We start from the raw sequence: 19,246 nt of genomic DNA, 5'->3' as shown, positions 1-19,246 counted from the left end.
ACCACAGCCTCCAGTGCAGAGGCTGTAGCTGCTTCCTGCACCCCAGCCCTGAGGAGCCCAAACAGGTGCTGCCAGCATATTTTCACTCCAGTCCCATGATGGAGCACTGGATCTGGCAAACTAGAGCTGAGCGGTTGCCGGTTCCCTCAATTAGGACTTTTGTTTAATCTCTCACTTATTAATGGCACTCACCTCTTTGATCAAAGACTTGCACTGATTTCAATTAGGGTTGAGCAAGAATCCAGTGACAGGAACAGCTGTATCAGGAGGAGGAGCTGCTGTGCCCTGAAGGGTTTCTTCACCCTCGTGACCAAAATCTATAGTCATAGGTGAAGCATATTTATTCCCAACCAAGCTGGAGAAAACTCTAGTAATCCTTTGCTGGCGAAATAGCTCTGCTGAAATAAAAGCAGGTGGCACTGACTGCGCAGGGAGCTCCAGTTCTTCCCATCTTGAGCACCGGGGAGGGATCAGGCCCTTCCTACAAAAGGGCGAAGCCACGAGAAGATAAGCCTTGGCTTCGCTTTTGGACAGCGTTGTCGAGTGGGATATTGCTGGGGTGAGTAGCTAGACCTGTGCCCATCTGGGGTTTTTAATAACTGTGTCTTCATTAACTCGAACAGTGTCTGCTGTTGTCTCCAAGAGGGAGACAGCTGTAGAAGATGACTCTGTCTAGGTGAAGAATGACTTTCAGAGATCGGGACAATCAAATTATATGCAAAGTTGAGTTTCTAGAGTAATGAAAGCTGGGGTGGACCCTCAAGGGGAATAAGAAACACAAGTGTAATTTGGGGAGTTGTGGAAAAAAAGAGGGGAGCGGTGGATTTACTAAATATTTGCAAAGCCACAGGAACAAGCTCTTGTCTGAGCACATGCCTGTAGGTAACAGAAGACAAATACAATTATTTAAATACCATATTAATCTATGTGGTGTGCTAGTGCCTTGATACACTCTCCCAACTTATGTTGATAAAAACTAGGAACTATAAAAAGAAGCATTGGGAGTTGCATCAGAGGAGACCAAAGCAGTGGGAAAGGAGAGAGGAACCCACCCCAGGAGGAGACACTGCGGTGGGGCGTCAGCCAGAGGTACAGGGATGCGTGGCTGCCTTTGGCCAACTTCACTATAAACTTCTGCTTTGCAACCCAGCAACGTTAGAAACAAATGAAGTGTGTGGTGTGGGCAGGCTCTTTGCATTGTGGAAATAATGAACAGAGCAGCCGGCTGGCTAGGAACAAATACATGCACCTGCTGCTGCAGTGTCCACGAAGCCTTTGAGATGTGTCTTCTCCTTAAGTGACCGACCTCTGGAAAGGTAGATGTGGGGCATGTTGAAATGGTGTGCCAAGAGTTGGAAATACGGTACCTGGGCTGGTAGTCTAGAAGTCACTCGACAGGAACAAGAGATGGTGCAACATGTGGCGGTGGTGTCCCCAGAGCATTTGCAGCCACCTGAGTAAATGAGAGAGACGTGCTCCTGCAGTGTTTTCATGGCTGCCATCCTGCCTAGCACCACCAATGACCCGGCATCTGAGCTGCTCACCAGGAAAGCAGCGTATGCTTTATTTTTTTTAGTTCTGGTGAGGTGAACGCTTCATCCCTCTGCATGATTTGATTTTACTTTGCCACAGCCTGTAGTGGGGAAGTCAGTCAAGTCACCAGAAGAAAAGAGCTGAATGGGAAATGTGGTTTTCTCCATCAAAATTCCTTTAGAGAAAACTCTTTGGGAAATATTTTGCAGAAAAAAAAGATTACTTTTTTTTTTTCTGCAGCTGAGAACTAGTTGCTTTTCTTTTTAAATGAAAGCAGTTAAAATGATTGTAAATCAGAATTTTCCTTTCAAATATGTCTTCCAGCTGAAAATACTGTGAAAAAAAATGCATGTTGTTCTACATAAACCTCCCTTCAAAGTTATCATTTAGGTTAAAAGAAAGAAAGCAGAGAGTAATGTGAAAAATGTTGTGAGAGCAAGCAGAGACAGAAGGTTTGTGCTGAAATGAGATGGAGCTGATGGCTCTGGCCGGGAGGCTGAGAAGGGTCCTCAAGGTGCCCACAACCACTTTGCTTGTAATGCAGCGACCTTGGCAGGAGTTTGACTTGGAAATATTACTGGCTTTTTCACTAGAAATGTTTTAATTTGTCTCTGGCTTAGGGCTGTAATTTTTTAGTCTCCAAATTTGGATCGATGGCGACTACGATAGGATAATACTAGGTCTGTCTTGGCTATTTGCTTATCTGGGAAAAATGTTCATCCCATGAATCATTTGAACATCAAATTAAAATGTTCATTAAAGTCTTGCATGAGTAAAGAAATGCTTTGCTTTTGCATGCTGGTTTGGGGCTGATTCCCCTCAGGTGGCTGCTGCCCCAGCTGAGTGTGGTGAGGGCAGTGACCGCCAGCAGCAACCTGCCTCCTGCCTTGCTGCAGCAGGCAGGACCCGGAGAGGTGTCCTGTCACCAAAATGCTGGTGGTGGCTCTGCCTCGCTCCCTGGCTTGGACCGTGTCCCCACAGCAAGCCTGCCCTTGTCCCCACCTTGCTGGACCAGCCGCTGAGGGGGGGACCGGTCAGCACCTACCTCTGCTGAGCAGGGCTGGGTGTGACAAGGCACTTGGCATCCTCTGCCTTCACCTTCCACAGACAAAAAAAATGGCAGATGCCAAAGAAGGAAAAAAAAAAAAAGGTCTTAAAAGCCAAGCAAGGTATCTCCGTCCTGCAGCACCCATGGCAATCACTGAGGCAAAGCCCTTCCCCGGCCGTACTGCAGGCAGCAGCTCACAGCTCTCTGCTGAGGTGGGGATTGGGCTTTGCGTATTCAAGGTGAGGAGCCCAGCGAGGAGAGCAGATGACTTTTGCACACAAGAAGGTTGTGGCACAGTTGGGAATAGGAGCCAAGTCTTAAAGATGCTAATACACCTTAATCACAAGAATGTTTTTTTCCTTATTGTTCAAAATGACTTGTACTACAAAACCCTCCCCTGCATCTTTCATTAACCTCCCATTTTTATCACCCAAGATGTTCATTTGCCCATAAATTTGGGAAGAATGGGCTAGTCCTCGGGGCGACCGAATGGTGCAACATCTCAGTTTCCCTCTCCTGCTCTCATGACATAAGAAAAATACTGAGCAAGGGTTTTTCCCTATCACATGTTCTGCTGCTGGCACCGTGAAGCAGACCATTCAGAAGTGCTTTGGTCCGTGCTTCATCATTCATGTGACTGCTGACTGAATGCAAAATGTAAAAGGTTACCTGCTCGGTGCAGATAACATCAACTATTGCACATTTTTAATCGTCGCCAAAACCAGAAGCTGGTTTCATTGGACCTGCGCTGGAAAAGAGACACCAACCCAGGTCTTGCAATATTTTCTTTCAGCAGGTGTGTTGTTGCGATGAACTGCAGAGTTTCGCATAGGAGTCCTCCAGCTTGGTATAAATATTCAGCTGTTTGACTGACAGAAAAGGGTTCTTGAAATTCCTCAGTTTGTTTAGACGATTGTTTCACTGTGTGCACTTTAAAAGCTTTGACTGCCCGCCTGCTTATTCAAAGCTTCAGCTTGAAATTAAAAATGAAATGATCTGTGCTTGCATGGAGGAGAGAGGGAAACAACAAAGAAACCTTTCAAGGTCAGTTATTAGTTTGTATTTTACCTGTATCTTAGAGGTACTGAAATGACCAGTTTTTGTCAAGATCATTTGAAGGGGGATGGGTACTGAAGGTTAAAAAGGCCATTTTCAAATAGCTACCAGAAAGAGGTGTTAGTTTTTAGAGCAGACTGGATGTTTTTACATTAGTTTTTCATTCCTATCAGGAATTTTTTCTTACAGTCTCCAAACTCTGATGACTTTAAACAGTTTGACTTGGAAAACGTTTCGGTGACACCCGTCAGCCCCTTATTCTCCACGAGGGGTTTAGGCACAAGTCCAAGAGGCTAATATGCCAACAAAATGTTGCAGAGAGGATAGCAGAGTGAACGGGATGATTTTATCCACAGGGATTTTGTTTGGGGAGAATATGGCAGGATTTGGTGCTTTCTGCTTGGAATTACTCTTTTTTCCCTGCACGCTCACCTCTGATGGGTCAGTGCTGCAGCAAGCAGGGTGCGAGGTGCCGCACAAAAAGGTGCCAGACAGCAGGATGCCTGGGGAGCGATGAAGCTGGGATGTTTTGAATATGGCTTTTTTGGGGTCGGTTCCTCATTTTTCCCTCTGCAGTGCTGTATTCTGTGAAGCGCTGCTGCTATGTAGCTCCATGGCGGGGGGGTGCAGCAGGAGGTGGACCACCGGGCATGAGGTGGGACTGGGGGCTGCATCCCTGCCCACTATGGGGACTCTTTCAGAGGGCAGTGCTGCCACTTAGGGTTGGATGACCATTTTCTGTTAAAAGCCTCCTTTTTCAGCTGCTTGAAAAAAATTAGAGAAACTTCAGCCAGCAAGGCACAAATCTTCCCTTCTAGTTGCTCTCCTTTTAAAAACAGGGTGGGGAATTTGAGCCAAAAAATTCAGCTGTTTGGGAAAAAACCCCACAGCTGGAGGGACACACAGGAACAATTTCTTTAGTGGAGGGGAAAGACGCTGAGGCTGGACGTGGAGCCAGGGAAGGTGGATGCGTGCTGAGGCTGGTTTTGGACAGGGCAGGTCTCCGCAGCATTGGAGGGGGCACGTGAGAAAGGTAAGCAAGTAGCTGGTGCAGGCAGGTTGGTTTCTTCCCTGCCTGTGCCTTGTGAAATCAATGGTGTGATTGCGTACTCCTCATGCAGCACGCGGGACAGGTCTGTGCATCAGTATCTCACCGTGGTTTATCTGCCAGGCCCCTGCTCTGCTGCTGCAGAAGCTGGCGAAGGGGCAGTAAATTAAAGGAGAGCTGGTGGGAAGAGGAAGGTTTAATAAGGCTCAGCTGGATCAATGAAACAACCGACAAGACAAACACACACCGGCTGCTGCAGATCTGGTGACTTTCTGCCCCTGTGGGAGCTGCACGGACGGATGCTGGGCTGCTGCCGAACCCCGTCTTCCTGCGGGGCAAGAGCAGCTCACTGTTTTCCAGACCACGATACAATAAAGTCAGAGTTGTGTCTCCAAGCCTTGGGTCCCAAATACAGCAGCCACATGACACAAAACTTGAACCCAAGAGAAACTCACTCCTCCAGCTCAAGCATGGCATAACAGGTTTTAGGAGGTTTTACTGGCATCTTGCTGCGTGTCCTCATTTACACTTTAGACTGATGCTGTTTGCCTGTGTCTTTCTGTGCCGGAGCAGATTACTGCCTGGTCTCTCAAGGACATTTTTCTTGGAAGGGAGAAGGATATATTTGATAAATGGGTTGTTTGGACCTCACCTTGGCTGCATGACTCTTTGCCATGCATGCCTGGGTCTGGGGAGCAGGGAAGATCCCTGGTCCCCAGCCCTGGTGTTTCCACTCATGGTGATTACTGGCTCTTCCCACATACTTTGAAGCGTATTAGTGCTAATTAATTATCTGTAAACCTTATCACCAGCTCACCTACTAGGAAACAATACCCTCTTGAAGACAGTAATCCGTAGGAATAGTGTTATGTCAGGGACTGGCTGCCTCCCAAGAAATATCTCTCAGATCTGTGGAAAAAATGTGCTGAGGCCAGCGGGTGTAGCAGCGTGGTCTCCATTAGCAGTGACCGAGGCAGTGAGTCGGCTCCTTTCTGTTGTATGAGCTGAACAGTGGAGGTTATTGCTCACATCCCACACTGCAGCAGGGGCAGGGCAGGCCCAGGGGATGGCCTACCTGTTTTGGAGGGCATCAATGGGCCCTGAATGCAAATGTGAAGGACTGGGCTGGGTGACTGGTTTTCTTGCGGGCACCCCGCTGCCACGGGGATGGAGGGACGGAGCAGCCGGGTCATGAACAACCCCCAGCAGGACCAGGTGTCCGAGGTGGGAGCTTCATAGGTGGCTTTGTCCCTGAAGCAGCAATTGGTGTAATTAAACCCTGCAGCCTGGCACAAGGTGAAATTTGGAGTCTGTGGCAGGGGTTGGAGCCCTGACTGGGGCGGTGAGAGGGCCAATGAAGATGAAATGCTTGGAGGGAAAACAAAGCAGCAGGATTTCAAAGGCAGAAGCCTTTCCCAGTGTTTGCATATTCACATTGACTTGGTGTGGGAATAGGCACTTGGCCTGCAGTGGCCTCTGTGGCAAACTGCAGGTGGTATTATGGGTGGGTATACATCTGCCTATGGAGCAAGTCAATGCAACCGTGTTAATAAGGCAGAGCCTTGTTTTTTCCACAAAAAGGCTTCTGACCCATCAGTACTGCTGCCCACCAGTCCCTCCCCATGGTCTGGGGGGCCCTTGGGATCACAAATCACCAGCAGATAGCTTGGTCCCAGCTCAGGGCTGTGTCCCCAGCACTCCCTTGCCTGGAGGCAGGTGCCCCATCAGCAGCTCTGGTTTAAAGTCTCTCATCTAGGAAAGGTTTGCTAAGGAGAAGCCTTGGTGCCTCAAGCTCAGTTCCAGCCATGAGGCCATGGAAATGTCACAGGAACCTCCTAAATGACTCTGTCATGTGGGATTTGGAGGGGTTTGCCATTCACAAACTCTGCTTTTAAGCATGGTAGGCATGAAAAATCCATGCAATGAGAGCTTTTCATTAAATCTGTTATTAACTCTCTTCTCCTCAGAGCATGTCCTCCTCCATCAAAATTGAATCTGTCGTGAAGGAGAAGAACAGGATGGGAGAGTGCCCGGTCTGGGAAGAAAGGGAGAATGCACTCATCTATGTAGACATTAACTCACAGAAAGTTTGCCGCTGGAGCCCACTCACCAACGAGGTGCAGAGCGTGTCTGTGGGTAAGAGCCTGTACTCACCGCTTCATCCTGACAGTCTTCTCTGAATGCCCCTGACCATCCTTTCTGGTAGGAGTCCTGCAGCATGGTGGTCTCCCTTATTTTCCATGGGGCCACATGCCCTGTCCTCCCACGACATGTTGAGGAGCACAGTGTGGCCTGAGCCAGCCAAGCAGAGGGCACCATGCTCAGGTGTGGAGGGCCATGCATGTTGCCCTTGCTAAACTCAAATGGGAAGGCATGTTTCATTTGGGACCTGCAGAGGAAAAGGTACAGTCCTAATGGCTGTGTCTGCCCAGATGGTGGAAAGATCTGGAGAACGTAGAGCCAGTGAGATGGTCTAATGATCCCAGGGGAGAAGTATCTTAGCATCAGCTCAGCCATTCCTGGCTCAGGGATATCCCAGTCAAGCCCAGATGCCCTTGGTGAGGTGGGGAGGGGTAGGGTTGACTGATGGCCCCAGAGCCGCCCGTCATCTGCTCTCTCTCACCCACAGATGCCCGTGTCGGTTCGGTGGCATTGCGGCAGTGCGGGGGCTACATCATTGCCCTGGGGACCAGGTTTGCCTTTCTGGACTGGGATACCCAGATAGTCACCACCATCCTCGAGCTCGAACAGGATAAACCAAACAACAGGTTCAATGATGGGAAAGTGGATCCAAAGGGGAGGTTTTTTGCTGGTAAGTTCTTGGCAGAAATTTCCCCCGGAGAAAAGAGGAACTAATTACAGTGTGTTTTATTCTGTACATTTTATTCTGTGTTCTCGATTCCTCTGTTGAGTTCCCCACAAAAACCACCGTTGTGATCACGAGCTGTCTTGTGAATGCTCTGCTCGGTTCCTGCCCAACGGAGGAGGACAAGGGATCCCACATACTCCGACAGAGGCTGTCGTTAAGGGCCATCTGGCAGGACAGCTTCCCTTCTACTTGGTGGATGGTGTTTTTCAAATATCTTGCCTACACGGGAGGTGAAAAGCCAGTGAAGGGCTCACACCGGTGGGAAGGTTTCTGGAGGTCTAGGGGAGGATGCAGCTCCTAGAGCAGAAGATGAGCTGCGGCTTGCACCCTTCATGCACAGCCTCCCCTCGGTCAGCCCGTGGGAAACAAGGATGAGATCCTTGGCCTCCTGAAGGCAAGAGGGACTTTTGCCACCAGTTGCAATGCAGCCAACTTTTCTCATCCCACAGAAATGATGAGCCAAGCACAGCAATCCACGCTGGAAGCAGAGAGTGCCCAATGGGAGTGAAAATGGCTCTGTATGTGTTTTGCCAGCCAGCCTTTTCTTCTTATTTCAAATTTGCCAAAAATCAGGAAATTCATTCGACTCATGGTTATGCTTGTAAGTTGATGTGTCACTAGAGTTAAGGGCAAGAATAAGAGAGAAAAACCTGCTTTGCACACCCCTTCCTAGCTGTGCACGGTGAATCAATGCTTTCAGCAGGGGTTTTGGCCAAGTGTCGTAAAACAAGCTCATGAGGTTTTCTAAAAGGGGAGGCCAACAGAGGCAGTCTGTCACAGTTAAAAGAAGGCATAAATGGCCCCCTCGAGTGCTTTCCATCCTGTGGCTGCACAGCTCTCTCCTTTCTGGAGAAGAGAGAATCAGAAACTAAATAATGAGCATAACACTGAGGCATAAATTCATTAAGAAAAAAATTTACTTCTGTGGTATTCTCCACTTGCTTCTGAGATAACCGTTATTTACAGCACCTGTATTTTAAGGTCACAGCCCATTTAAATTATAAAAGGAGCCTACAAAGAGCAACAACAAAAAGAGCACATGATGCTTGCCTGCATCTTGGCTGTTACTGTGAGCAAAACCTCAGCCCTGGTGCGTTGTGTTGCTCCTTTGGGTCTTTGGTGTTTACAACTTAAACCTGATGGCAATGCAGAAATTCGTTCTTTTGTTGACCAGGATCGCCTCCACAGGAGGCAGCTGCTCCTGATCTGCTCCTTTTCCTCCTTCTCATCAGTCTGGTGGGACCTGGTTAGTCCCGTTCTCCCTAGGACCTCTTAGTAACACTTAGAGGAGTTTTTTGATCAAGCACGAGGAACAAGCTCCTACTTTCTAACCGGTGCTCCCATTTCCATTTCAGGTACAATGGCTGAAGAGATGGCACCGGGGGTCCGAGCGAGGCGTCAAGGTGCTCTCTATACCCTTTTCCCTGACCATTCGGTAATAAAACAGTTAGACCAGGTGGACATCTCCAATGGTCTGGACTGGTCCCTGGACCACAGGACCTTCTTTCATATCGACAGCCTGGCATATGCCGTGCATGCCTTCAGCTACGATGTGCACACTGGAAAGATCGGTACACATGCTTTTCTAAATTCGGAGACAAGTAGTGCTATTACCCTTTCTGCAGCAAGACCTGGGCGTGTAATATGCAGTGATTTATTTGACAGATCTCATATCTTCTGGTACAGCTTGTCAGCAGGCTGTCTGTGATTTTTCTCGTTTAGTTACAAACCAGGTGTATTTGGTGAACAAACTTTTTACAATCCTTCAGCTTACTTTCCTCTGGATAGAGTTGGCTTATTTTTAGACCTGTTCAAGGAGTTGCAGGGAAGAAGCCATTTATACTGCAGAGCGAGAATGAGCTTTTAGGATGCTATTTATTCCTGAGTGCCATCTACTGGAATGCTTTGATTGTACTAGCTCCCTAAATACAAATACAGAATGTGCATGCATGTACATCACAGAAATGTATTTAAATAATCAAGTTATCATTGTGACTGGAGTGCTCCAATTCTGAAATTAAAATCACGTTCAGATGTTTGGCAAATTTTACTTAAATTCATTTTCTAGACAAACATTTTTTATTATAATACCTGCAAAAAGGAAATGTAAGTGCAAGCAAAATGGAGGTAACCTCATTTCGAAACTCTGAAATATTTTTGTGCTGTATCAATCCATTATAATCCATGGGAATTTAAATGGCTGAACCACATTTTTACTCTAATCAGTGTGGAATTTGTGCAATCATGGGTGAAAATTGTACAAATAATTACAGTTACTCAGATTTCATTTTGCTGAGAAATCTATTTCTACAGATTTTAGGAGATAAGATTTCTAAAGAAGATTTAATGCTACTTTTTCTCCCCCAGATACAAAAGCATAATGAGTTTGAGTTTCCTGGCCTTGGCTTTGTGCTGATTTCTGTCTATTTTTTGGGTGATGTAACGGTCACAAGGTGCTGGGTCAGAGCAGGCAGGGTGCTGCCTGTGGGCACCGCTCCATGGTCTGCACATGTGCCCACCATCCTATCCACGCTGCAGCCTAGACCACTAGCAGGTGGTGTCCAGGCTTAATCAAAACTGATAACTTAATTGGCCATTAACATAAGTAAAGTTCTTGATCTTTACCTATGAAAGATGGTTTATTACCAACATTTAAATTCAAGTCATTACTTATGTGATGTACTGCTCATAAAAAGACGTCCAGGCTGCCATGAGCAATGAAAGTCCAGGAAAAGTTATTGCGCTTGCGGCACTCGTGGCATGGGGACAGCTAGTGGGTTAGCAAGAGAGACAGAGGCATTTTGTTCTCTTCCTTGGTAAAATAATAGCAACCGTAACTCAGTACAACCCCAAATCACAATGGGTCTACTGGGGGCTTGTTTCTGCCAGACTGAGTTAGGCTTTTAACACATCTGCGAAATGCATATGTGATACAAATTTTCCAGCATGTCTTTGTCACAGAAAAGGAACTTATCTGTTTCCAAGAGTGTGGAACATGTTAGACTGGGATCTGATACAGAACTGGTACCAGCCCATGTAACTTTGCCTTCATAACTCTCCCTGCAGCCTGCCCCAAACTTTTGTACCATCTAGAAAAGGAGGAGCAAATGCCCGATGGGATGTGCATTGACGCAGAAGGGAAGCTCTGGGTGGCCTGTATTGATGGTGGGAGAGTCATTCGTATAGACCCAGAGACAGGTAAGGCCTCTACCAGCACGTGCATACTGAGTGTCACCTACGTGCTACAAATGTGAGAGGAAAGACAGCCAGGAGGAGCGGTTTGAAGGTGAGATAAGAAGGTTTATTGCCCTCTTAGCCCCATGGGTTGCCATGAGTATCGCTGGTCCAGGCCCCAGTCACACAGAGAGCGCTGCCTCCTGACATTGAGTACCCCTGCTCCCACATTCTGGTGATGCACCACATCCACTTCTTAATAATGCCACTTAAAAAAAAAAAAAAAAAAAAAAAAGGAAATAAAGCACTGCATATCTATTGTGAGAAGCATTATAAATCTGCAATTAAAAACCCCACAATTCTCAGCATTGAAATGTTTAACTGGGAAACGCTGTTAGGGAATGACAGCCATCCCAGGCCCAAGTGTTTCTGCCCTTCCTGGCTTCAAATACTTTCTTGTTTCATTTTGAGAAATGGAAATGAAGCCTCGCAGATATAAGGGAGAGGCTGAAAAAGTGTTAGATATGAGGCAGATGAAAGAATATGATTTCTCTGCAAACTGTCCTTGAGGACATGACCTCTGTCTGAAGGGGAGATGCCTTCTGAGCAAATGCCACGTCTGCGCCATGTGCACTAATAGCACATTTGTATTTACATGCTTCCTAGAAAATGGACATTAGGAAATAATTGCACATTTTTCCCAGGAAAAAGAATCCAAACTGTGAAGCTGCCTACTCCGAGGATCACCTCTTGCTGCTTTGGTGGAAAAGACTACTCAGAAATGTACGTGACTTCTGCATATGATGGCCTGGATGAGGCCACCTTAGCCAAGGAACCTCACGCGGGAGAGATTTTCAAGGTGAGCAGATTTTCCTTCTTTTTATACATCAGACCTCCCAAGCCTCACGCTCTGAGAGCGATGTGCCCGCTGGGTGCAGCAGCCCTGCCCTTGCTCATCCCGCTTGCCTGACGCACTCGTCCAGATGTGTTGCTCATCCCCTGGCCGGGCACAGCTCCTTTGGCACAGCTGCTCGTGCATTTGGAAAGATTTGGAGAAATTGCTAGTAAGTGTTGATATGTTGGTTAGCTGAAGCCTTGTATCTGGCTGGGATCTGAAGGCAGCCAGTGGGTCTGGATCCGTGTATTCTGTAATACACTGTAAGGAACTGGGTCCTGCTCCTGGCTCTTACTATGTTTTCATCAATTTGGGAAATTTCAACCCCTCAATTCTCATTTTTTAATTGTGCCAGGGTATCTAAATATTTATAACACAGATTGCTCCTTTAAAAATTAAATGCTTAAATTCACCAGGGCAGAGCTTTGCATCTCAATCAAAAAAATTTTGGGGTTTTTTTAAGTCTGTTAAAAGTAGGTGCTACATTTTGAGTAACTAATAATCCACATTTTTGTCTAGGGCTCTTGAATCCAAAACTTGTTTCTCTCTTCATTTTCCAGTCATTTAGCAAAAAGTACATTAGGAGAATAAAATGCAGTTCTTAATCAGCAATTGCCATCATTCTCTGAAAGTTGACCACTGCATCAAAAGGAAGGGTTGTAAATGAGGGGAAATGAAGAAAAAAACCCCAAAACCAGCAACCAAACTGTATTATCAGTTTGGTAATAGGATGAAGACATGTTCCAGGAGGAATTTGGATCTAATCTGAGATCTGCGACCTTCTAGTTGAAAGCAGTGCTTGGAGCAGATTTCCCTGGCTGAGAACAGATAGATTTCTCAAGCAGCACAGTTTAGGAGCCCACAGGAAAAATTAAATACCAAAAGGTCATTATGAGCTTTTGCTTTTTTATCTCAGTTCCTCATTTCTCCAGCTCTATAAGGGAGTCGGTGTTTTCCAAACTCCCACTTGTCTTGCATGGGCAAAGCACGTTAAAAGTTACTATAACTTGTTTGGTTAATACAGAGATAAGGACAGCATGTAAGGGACACAGATAATGTGTGAATTAGCAAAATTATTGAGTGGTGTTCGATAATCTTAAAGATCTTAATCTTAAAGCATTCTAAAGAACTCCATGTAATGACTCTATTTGGGCTGCTCTTGAAGCAGAGGACCCTCCATATGGGGGTAGGTTGCTATGATATTTCTTGTAAACATTTGAATGTTTCATTGTACTCAGTTGGAGATGTATCTATTTCTTTCATTTTTTTTTTTTTTTTTTTTAAACAGATAACAGGCCTGGGTGTAAAAGGGATCCCACAGAATTTCTATGCTGCTTGAACATTGACGCTAAATAACAAGAAGAAACGCTTGCATCTCGTAGTAATTCTGACAAGGAAAATTCCAATGAACTACGGAATTTTTCTGTGTGAGGTTTTCTAAACCCACATTAGAGAGCGTGCTTGTTTGGAACTGAAGATATTCCTTCTGCTGTGGGCCTGTGGCTTGGTGCAATAGGTTAGAGAGGTAAACTTAATCTGTGTTACACCTACGTAGCTTTTGTGACTTCCCATAAACCTCTTCAAGCTTGAGATTAGTTTTGTGAACTTTCTGATGACCAGCTCTGGGATTTTGAGGTCTCTGTGGTTGCCAAAGCAGAATCTGACTTCTGGTTTGTCTTTTCATATTACAGTGATGTACCAGCAATGATATGGCAGATTTTAATAAACATTTTAAGAGTGATGACTTGAACTGGACTGCTTCTCTGCTGTGGGACTCCCTTGAGGTGTTTTCTTGGTGATCAGACTTATTTGTCATATCCAGACTCCATTTTTACATCCTTGCAGCCTGTTTCCGTTTGCCTTGTCATGAATTCTTCTGTCTTCAGGACACCATTTGTGCTGTTGAAAATAAACTACGCAACCATATTTAAAATATGTTTATGGATTTTTTTTTTCCACATTCAGATATTATCATGAAAATGCTGAATAACCACACATGGTCAGGGTACAAAGAGGCTGTGGACTTCCCTTTGCTTCACATATCTTCTTGTTGCATGCATGGTTTCACCTTCTTATTCCCCTTCTTATATTGCTCTTCTCCTGTTTCAAGTCTTTTCCTCCCTTTTCCCATTACATTTTTCTTTTCTTCTCTTTCTCCTGAGTTTCTCACTCTGCTTAGAGTAATTTCACTTTTTGTCAGCTTTCTTCTAGTCTCTTTGTGGTCCATATTGCTCAGTATTGGGTTTCAAGTCCTTGTCCCTGCCTTCAATGCTGTATATATCTGCTCAGATTTCTTGCTGCATTACCTCCTCTTTCTTCTCTGGGAGGGTAAATCTGGCCTATCAACATTTCTCCTTTTGCCCATACCGTGCAGAGTTTTCTCCTATGCCAATGGCTACATCAAAGCTGACTCTTGAATTTGAGGTTTCTCCAAAGGCCTCAGCACACCTGCAGTGAGTGAGCCAGGTCCTGTCCAAAACCTGGCCAGACTGAGCAGGTGAGCAATGGAAGTAAAGAAGTTGCTCACCTCTTCCTGCTACTTCTACTGCATGGTCTGCAGAAAGGGCAGAGAGACCATCTTGCGTGTAAGTGAAATGCACTTTGGAAAATGCTGGCAGGAGCTGATTATACCACAGCGTGATGTCAAGGTGTAATTTTTAGAGGCTATTTAAATAACGACCCAATGCTATGCTGGATTCACTGAACCATTGTGATCCTTTTGGTCCAAGCTGAGGCAGCAGCTTCTGCCCCATTGGAGGATACAGCTCTGTGGGGATCTATCTGATCTCAGGAGATCTACAAGCTGTTTTTAGGAAAAGCCTAGTGCACATGTAACAACTCCTCAATGAATCAACTCTTTTTAATCTGTCTGTTGTTTGTATTTCTCTAGTTATTTTCTAGGGAAAGCCTACTTAAATTATTTAAGAGTGCTTGAGACCTGTAGATAGCCAGTGAAATGTAGCCTTTGCATTGAATTTGGTATCTTTTTACTGCCTGGAAAGATACACAGCACATAAGACATTTTCAGATCCTTAATGCTGACACTTTGTGATGTTACAAAGAGGTCAATAACACTCATCATTTACCAGACCAGATGTTTCAGGGTCTTTCTCTGAGGTATTTGGCCCTTACACTACTGCTATTCAAAGCCTTGAGTTAGCCCTCAGACAACCTGCACTATGAGCATGCCTCAGGAGGAGAGTCACAATAAGCAATGCACGGAGGAGTAGAGAAACTGTGGTTAGCTATTCAGAAATGTTAAACACAGTTTCCATGGGGCTATATGCAGGTTGCCCTAGAATTAACTGTTTTCTCCAGTACAAGAGAAGTGTTTTCTCCTGGCAAGGCGTCCCTCATAGCACTTTTGAAAGAATCAAGCTGGGTTGATTTCTTCCTTTTAAAATATCCATAATGCCCAACTCTCTTATGTGGTAGCCCTCTGGCCTGCTGACAAGCAAGAGATCTGGTTCTGCACTGTGATCAGGCAGAAGGCAGGTCAAGCCACATGTCCCAGGGCAATGTCCTACCTGTTTTGAAGGACGATGTGACATGAGGGAGGTAGGTGGTATATTTGACTCCTCCAGTTGGATGGGGCCACAGTCCAGAAAGAAATTTAGGATCCAGAGGACCAAGAAGGGAGCTTTATTCACTAAGCACTATTGAACATACTTGTCAACTGAACAGAATTTTCCAAAGTGCATTATTTCAATGCAGATATCTGAAGTCTACTGTAAACCCCACATTAGGTATTTTTCGGCACTTATTCTAGATGATAAATTTAGGTCATTAGCAAGCACTTTGCTCCTGTGCTACTTGACCTGATAATTGGTAAAACAGGATAGAGGCTCTTGGTTGATCTCTCTGCTTCACTCCTACCTTGCTCTGGAAGTTAGGTGAGTCCATAGAGCTGCACAAAGACAACTTGATTGAGAAATAAAATGTTCAGCTCATTCTAAAGTTTGCTCAACAACCGGGCTGTTGTTCTTTCCTCTAGTCATAATTCCAATAGTAATTAAGCTGCTGGGGGTTCTTAAGAGCAAAGGTGCTAAATGCGCTCTGGCACTGTGTCAATGCCAAACTGGTATAAGGAACATCATTGACAATTATGCAAGATTTCCTGTTTACCCAGTCTAGAGAGGAATGTGAAGGTAGGATGTTTGGAGGCAAGTCAAATGTCCCAACCTTTAATTAAAAGTAGGAAGTGTGTGCAGATATTTAATAAAAAATACCCAATTATTTGCCAAATTACCTATCCACTAGGCTATTTGCTCTGCCAGAAAAGGAAAGTAGATAGTTTTGAAACAATTTGCACTTGAGAAATCCTTAATACCCTCATAAGCTTTTTTCTAGAGCATGCAAGCCAGGCTCACTGGTTTGTAATTCTCCAGCCACTCCTTCCCCTGTCTGTAAAGGGAGATACCGTGCATGCTGCTCTCAGACTCCAAAGTCCAAGTCTTGGGTTCTCTCTCGTTGTAGCACAGCTTCCTAAACTAAAGAAAGATTTGAAGATTAATTTCTTTCTGTGGCCCAAAGGTCTAGTACTTCCTTCCTCTTCAGATTTCAGAACTTACTGTTTAGTGATTTTGCTTCCTAAAAAGAAGTGTTGAGTGAAAACTATGGTGGGACTCTTCTCCAGCCTTGTTAACCAAAGTACGGCAAAGACCCTTTGTCTTCAGCAGGACAAAGGCATGAAGGAAGAGGGTATGGAACTGGGTTCATTCTCTTTGTGCATGTAGGGAACAGTATGGTATCTATAGTCCTTGGTGAGGATGCACTCTGAGATGGCAACTGGGTGACTGAGTATGTGGGGTTGCTGTGGGTCAACCCCACATGGTTGGAAGCATGGCAGAGAGGATGCTGCCTGCCCAGCGGTAACCTGCTGATGGGGGTATCTCCCCAATGTGGATTACAGGCAGAACATAAACCAGCTTGTCAACAAGATAGCAGTGACTGATGGGAGCTGGCTTCTCTGGTAAGGGATTGCTCTGTACACCCTGCCTTTTATAAGCTTTTAAAGTGTTTTCTATTTTTAATGTATATTTAACCTATACCAGGCTGGATAAATCTTACTTGTATTGCATGCTTTTGTGTGTGTTGGGAATAGGCTTTCAACTGGGAAGATACTGGTCTTTGTGTTTTCTAGCCCTTGTGGGACAACCTGACTGCCTTTTCTTCCCGAAAAGACATGTCTTTGAGAAAACCTATTAAAACTAAACTAAGGGTCTCCAAATATTCATAAGCGCAGCTAGGATGTGAATGAAGCTGGTTAAACATCATGGCTGTGGTGGCATTGCTGCTATACCCCCATGCTGTCACAGGCCTGGAACTGGCAAATATGGGGATGTAGGGTTGGCTCCACCAGCTTTTACTGTTGTGCCTAGGTCGCTGGGCAGGAAAGAAGATGTAAAAATATTTCTTAATCCTGGATAAGGAGACATAATCATTTTTCTAGCAATCTTTGGTTACCTATTTCTTGTTATCATCTACTTTATCTTAAAGAGAAACTGTAAAGATGGTCTCTTTGCTAATGAGAGAGGGGACAGACACAAAGTAGCTGACTTAAAATAAAAAGTTCACAAGTGCTGCCTACTGTGGGTAAATAGGTTCTTGGCAGAACAAAGAGGTAGCTGCCCTGCTCAAATGACCTGTCTTTGCATAGTTTGTTTATTTTACCTTGACCCTATCATGCTCCATATTCGCATCAGTGTCAAACTCACAAACATAACTTTGAATCCAGATCTTTGCTACCTTCTTGCTCTTATCTCTCTGTGTCAATGTGAATTGAGATTTTAGAGGGTAATAATGCACAGCCTAAAAAAGGACAGACATTGAACTTTGACCCTCTATTCACATGAAAATATTCTTGGAAATGAGAGCTATATGAGCAGGAACTGGGTGTCCTATAAAGAATGGCTGAAGGGTGGAAATAGCTGTAGATTAATTTATTGTGTCTAGGATTGTAGATTGATTGAGTTGCTTAAAGTACTGGTTTATTGAGTTTGTGCTGTGTGTTACAGTATTGACAACCTGAAAGTCGAAGAAACAGTTGGTGTTGATGTCAGGTTCTCCTCCTGCACCAAAATAAGACTCACATGAGCTGTAAATGCAAGCAGTGATAACCTCTGAGGAGGTGTAAGACCCTCATCCTCATTCAGTTGCTGTCTTCTTAAAGAAGAAAGTGTTCAACTCTGTGTTTAGCAGCACCCGAGTCACATCAGGGAAGAGAAGATATGGGTGAATACCCTGTCAAGAGTGTGGCATCTTCTGGAAAGAGCTGATAGCACAGCGTTTATATACTGGAAGGATTTTAAGATGAAGAGAAAGAGCTATCAGAGGTGAGATTTAACATGGAAGCCGAGGTGATGATGAAGAGAAATGTGAAGGCACAGAGAGGGGAAGGACATGTTGCTGTCAGGTGTGGGAAAAGGCAAATGACAGGAAGGTGGGCTCCATAATTTGGAAGTACAGCTTGAACTAGAAAAATTGTACCTGGAAGGACACTCAGAGGAAACTGAAGAGGCTTGCTCCATCCTCTGCAGGGCTTTCCTTGCCTGCTGACAGTTTCTTGTATCCAAAGCGAGACTGTGGTGGGGGAAAAGCTGAACTGCTCTCTCCCATGAGATTATTTTAAGATTATTTTGCAAAGATGCTGGACGTCTTGGGAAGTATTATCTGGTATGAGAGTATTTAACTTCGCTCTAGCAAATGAAGATATATGTAGACCCAGAAGCTTTCCGTGTTGCAGGCACTACCAGTTCCTACCAGAAAGCTTGACCAGTGTCCTTTGTCCTCCTGCTCTTCCCCATCTGTAAAGGCCTATGGGTGGGTTTTGAGATATCTCCTGAATGCCTTGCCAGATATTGAGTGGCAGGGAAAGGGCAGACTAACTTTCGCTAGTCCTGCTATATGCTGTGCTTTGTGCCTGTACCTGGATTCCACTTCAGACTTCTTTCTACCTTCTCCTGCCCCAGTACTTGCACATGCTTCTTTGGAGCAGCTTGAATTTGCTCATGTGATGGGAAGTCAGGAGAGCCAGTACAGTCACAATCACTGGAAATATGACATAAAATTATCTTTTCAATGCATGTTCAGAAAGATTCAAGCAGGTGTTTGCTTTCTCTTAGGAGCTACAAACCAAGGATTGAAGCTCCAGATGACCTGGGATATTGCTGTGGAGAAAAGGAGTGAAGATTGAGATGATACCTTAGCATGAGTGTTTTGGGGACAGTGGAGTTTTTTTGAGTGATTCAGCATAAATTAATCCTTCTGTCAAAAAAACCAGAGTGCCATGGACAAACTTGACTGTGATATCTTGGCTTGGGAAAGGTTATACTTTTGTTGGCCTGGAACAATATGGAATCTGGAACTGTGTCTTCCAGTGCGGGATCACTGAATACTTTGCAAGCAGTGCTCCTGGGATGACTGGCCACAGCTGTGTGCTCTTGACCCCTCTGCCAGACACCCTCCCCCCTGCCCCCGCCTCTCTCCCCTTCTCCAGACAGTGTGTTTGTGCTCTTTGATGAAAGGTTATTGCTTTGAAACCAACAAATTCTTCACTGTGTGGAGGAGAGAAACAGGCAGCTCTAGGGTGTAACTCAGCAGATTGATTTTAGATGTCTACTC

General features: G+C 45.2%; 1 protein-coding gene across 3 annotated transcripts; it reads left to right on the top strand.

Annotated features, from left to right (window-relative positions):
• Positions 1-342: 342 nt before the first annotated feature.
• On the top strand, positions 343-13,556 carry LOC104630810 (regucalcin). Of its 3 annotated transcripts, XR_012833597.1 has the most exons (8): positions 343-559; positions 6,653-6,821; positions 7,315-7,497; positions 8,910-9,125; positions 10,621-10,752; positions 11,433-11,587; positions 12,912-13,148; positions 13,315-13,556. XR_012833597.1 is itself a non-coding variant. In XM_010297907.2 (7 exons), the coding sequence occupies exons 2-7, from the start codon at positions 6,656-6,658 to the stop codon at positions 12,960-12,962; spliced, it is 903 nt and encodes a 300-aa protein (XP_010296209.1). In that variant the 5' UTR covers positions 343-559; positions 6,653-6,655; the 3' UTR covers positions 12,963-13,556. The 3 variants fall into 3 exon arrangements, 2 of the variants coding, with proteins under 2 accessions (XP_010296209.1, XP_075599057.1); XM_010297907.2 differs by having other exon boundaries at positions 12,912-13,556; XM_075742942.1 differs by having other exon boundaries at positions 387-559; positions 8,910-8,957; positions 12,912-13,556.
• The last annotated feature ends 5,690 nt before the right edge of the window (positions 13,557-19,246 follow it).

This window comes from Balearica regulorum, chromosome 1 (assembly GCF_011004875.1).
Source record: "Balearica regulorum gibbericeps isolate bBalReg1 chromosome 1, bBalReg1.pri, whole genome shotgun sequence".
Lineage (NCBI taxonomy): Eukaryota > Metazoa > Chordata > Aves > Gruiformes > Gruidae > Balearica > Balearica regulorum.
Note: the sequence above shows the minus strand (reverse complement) of the source record. Positions and strands in the feature narration are given on the sequence as shown.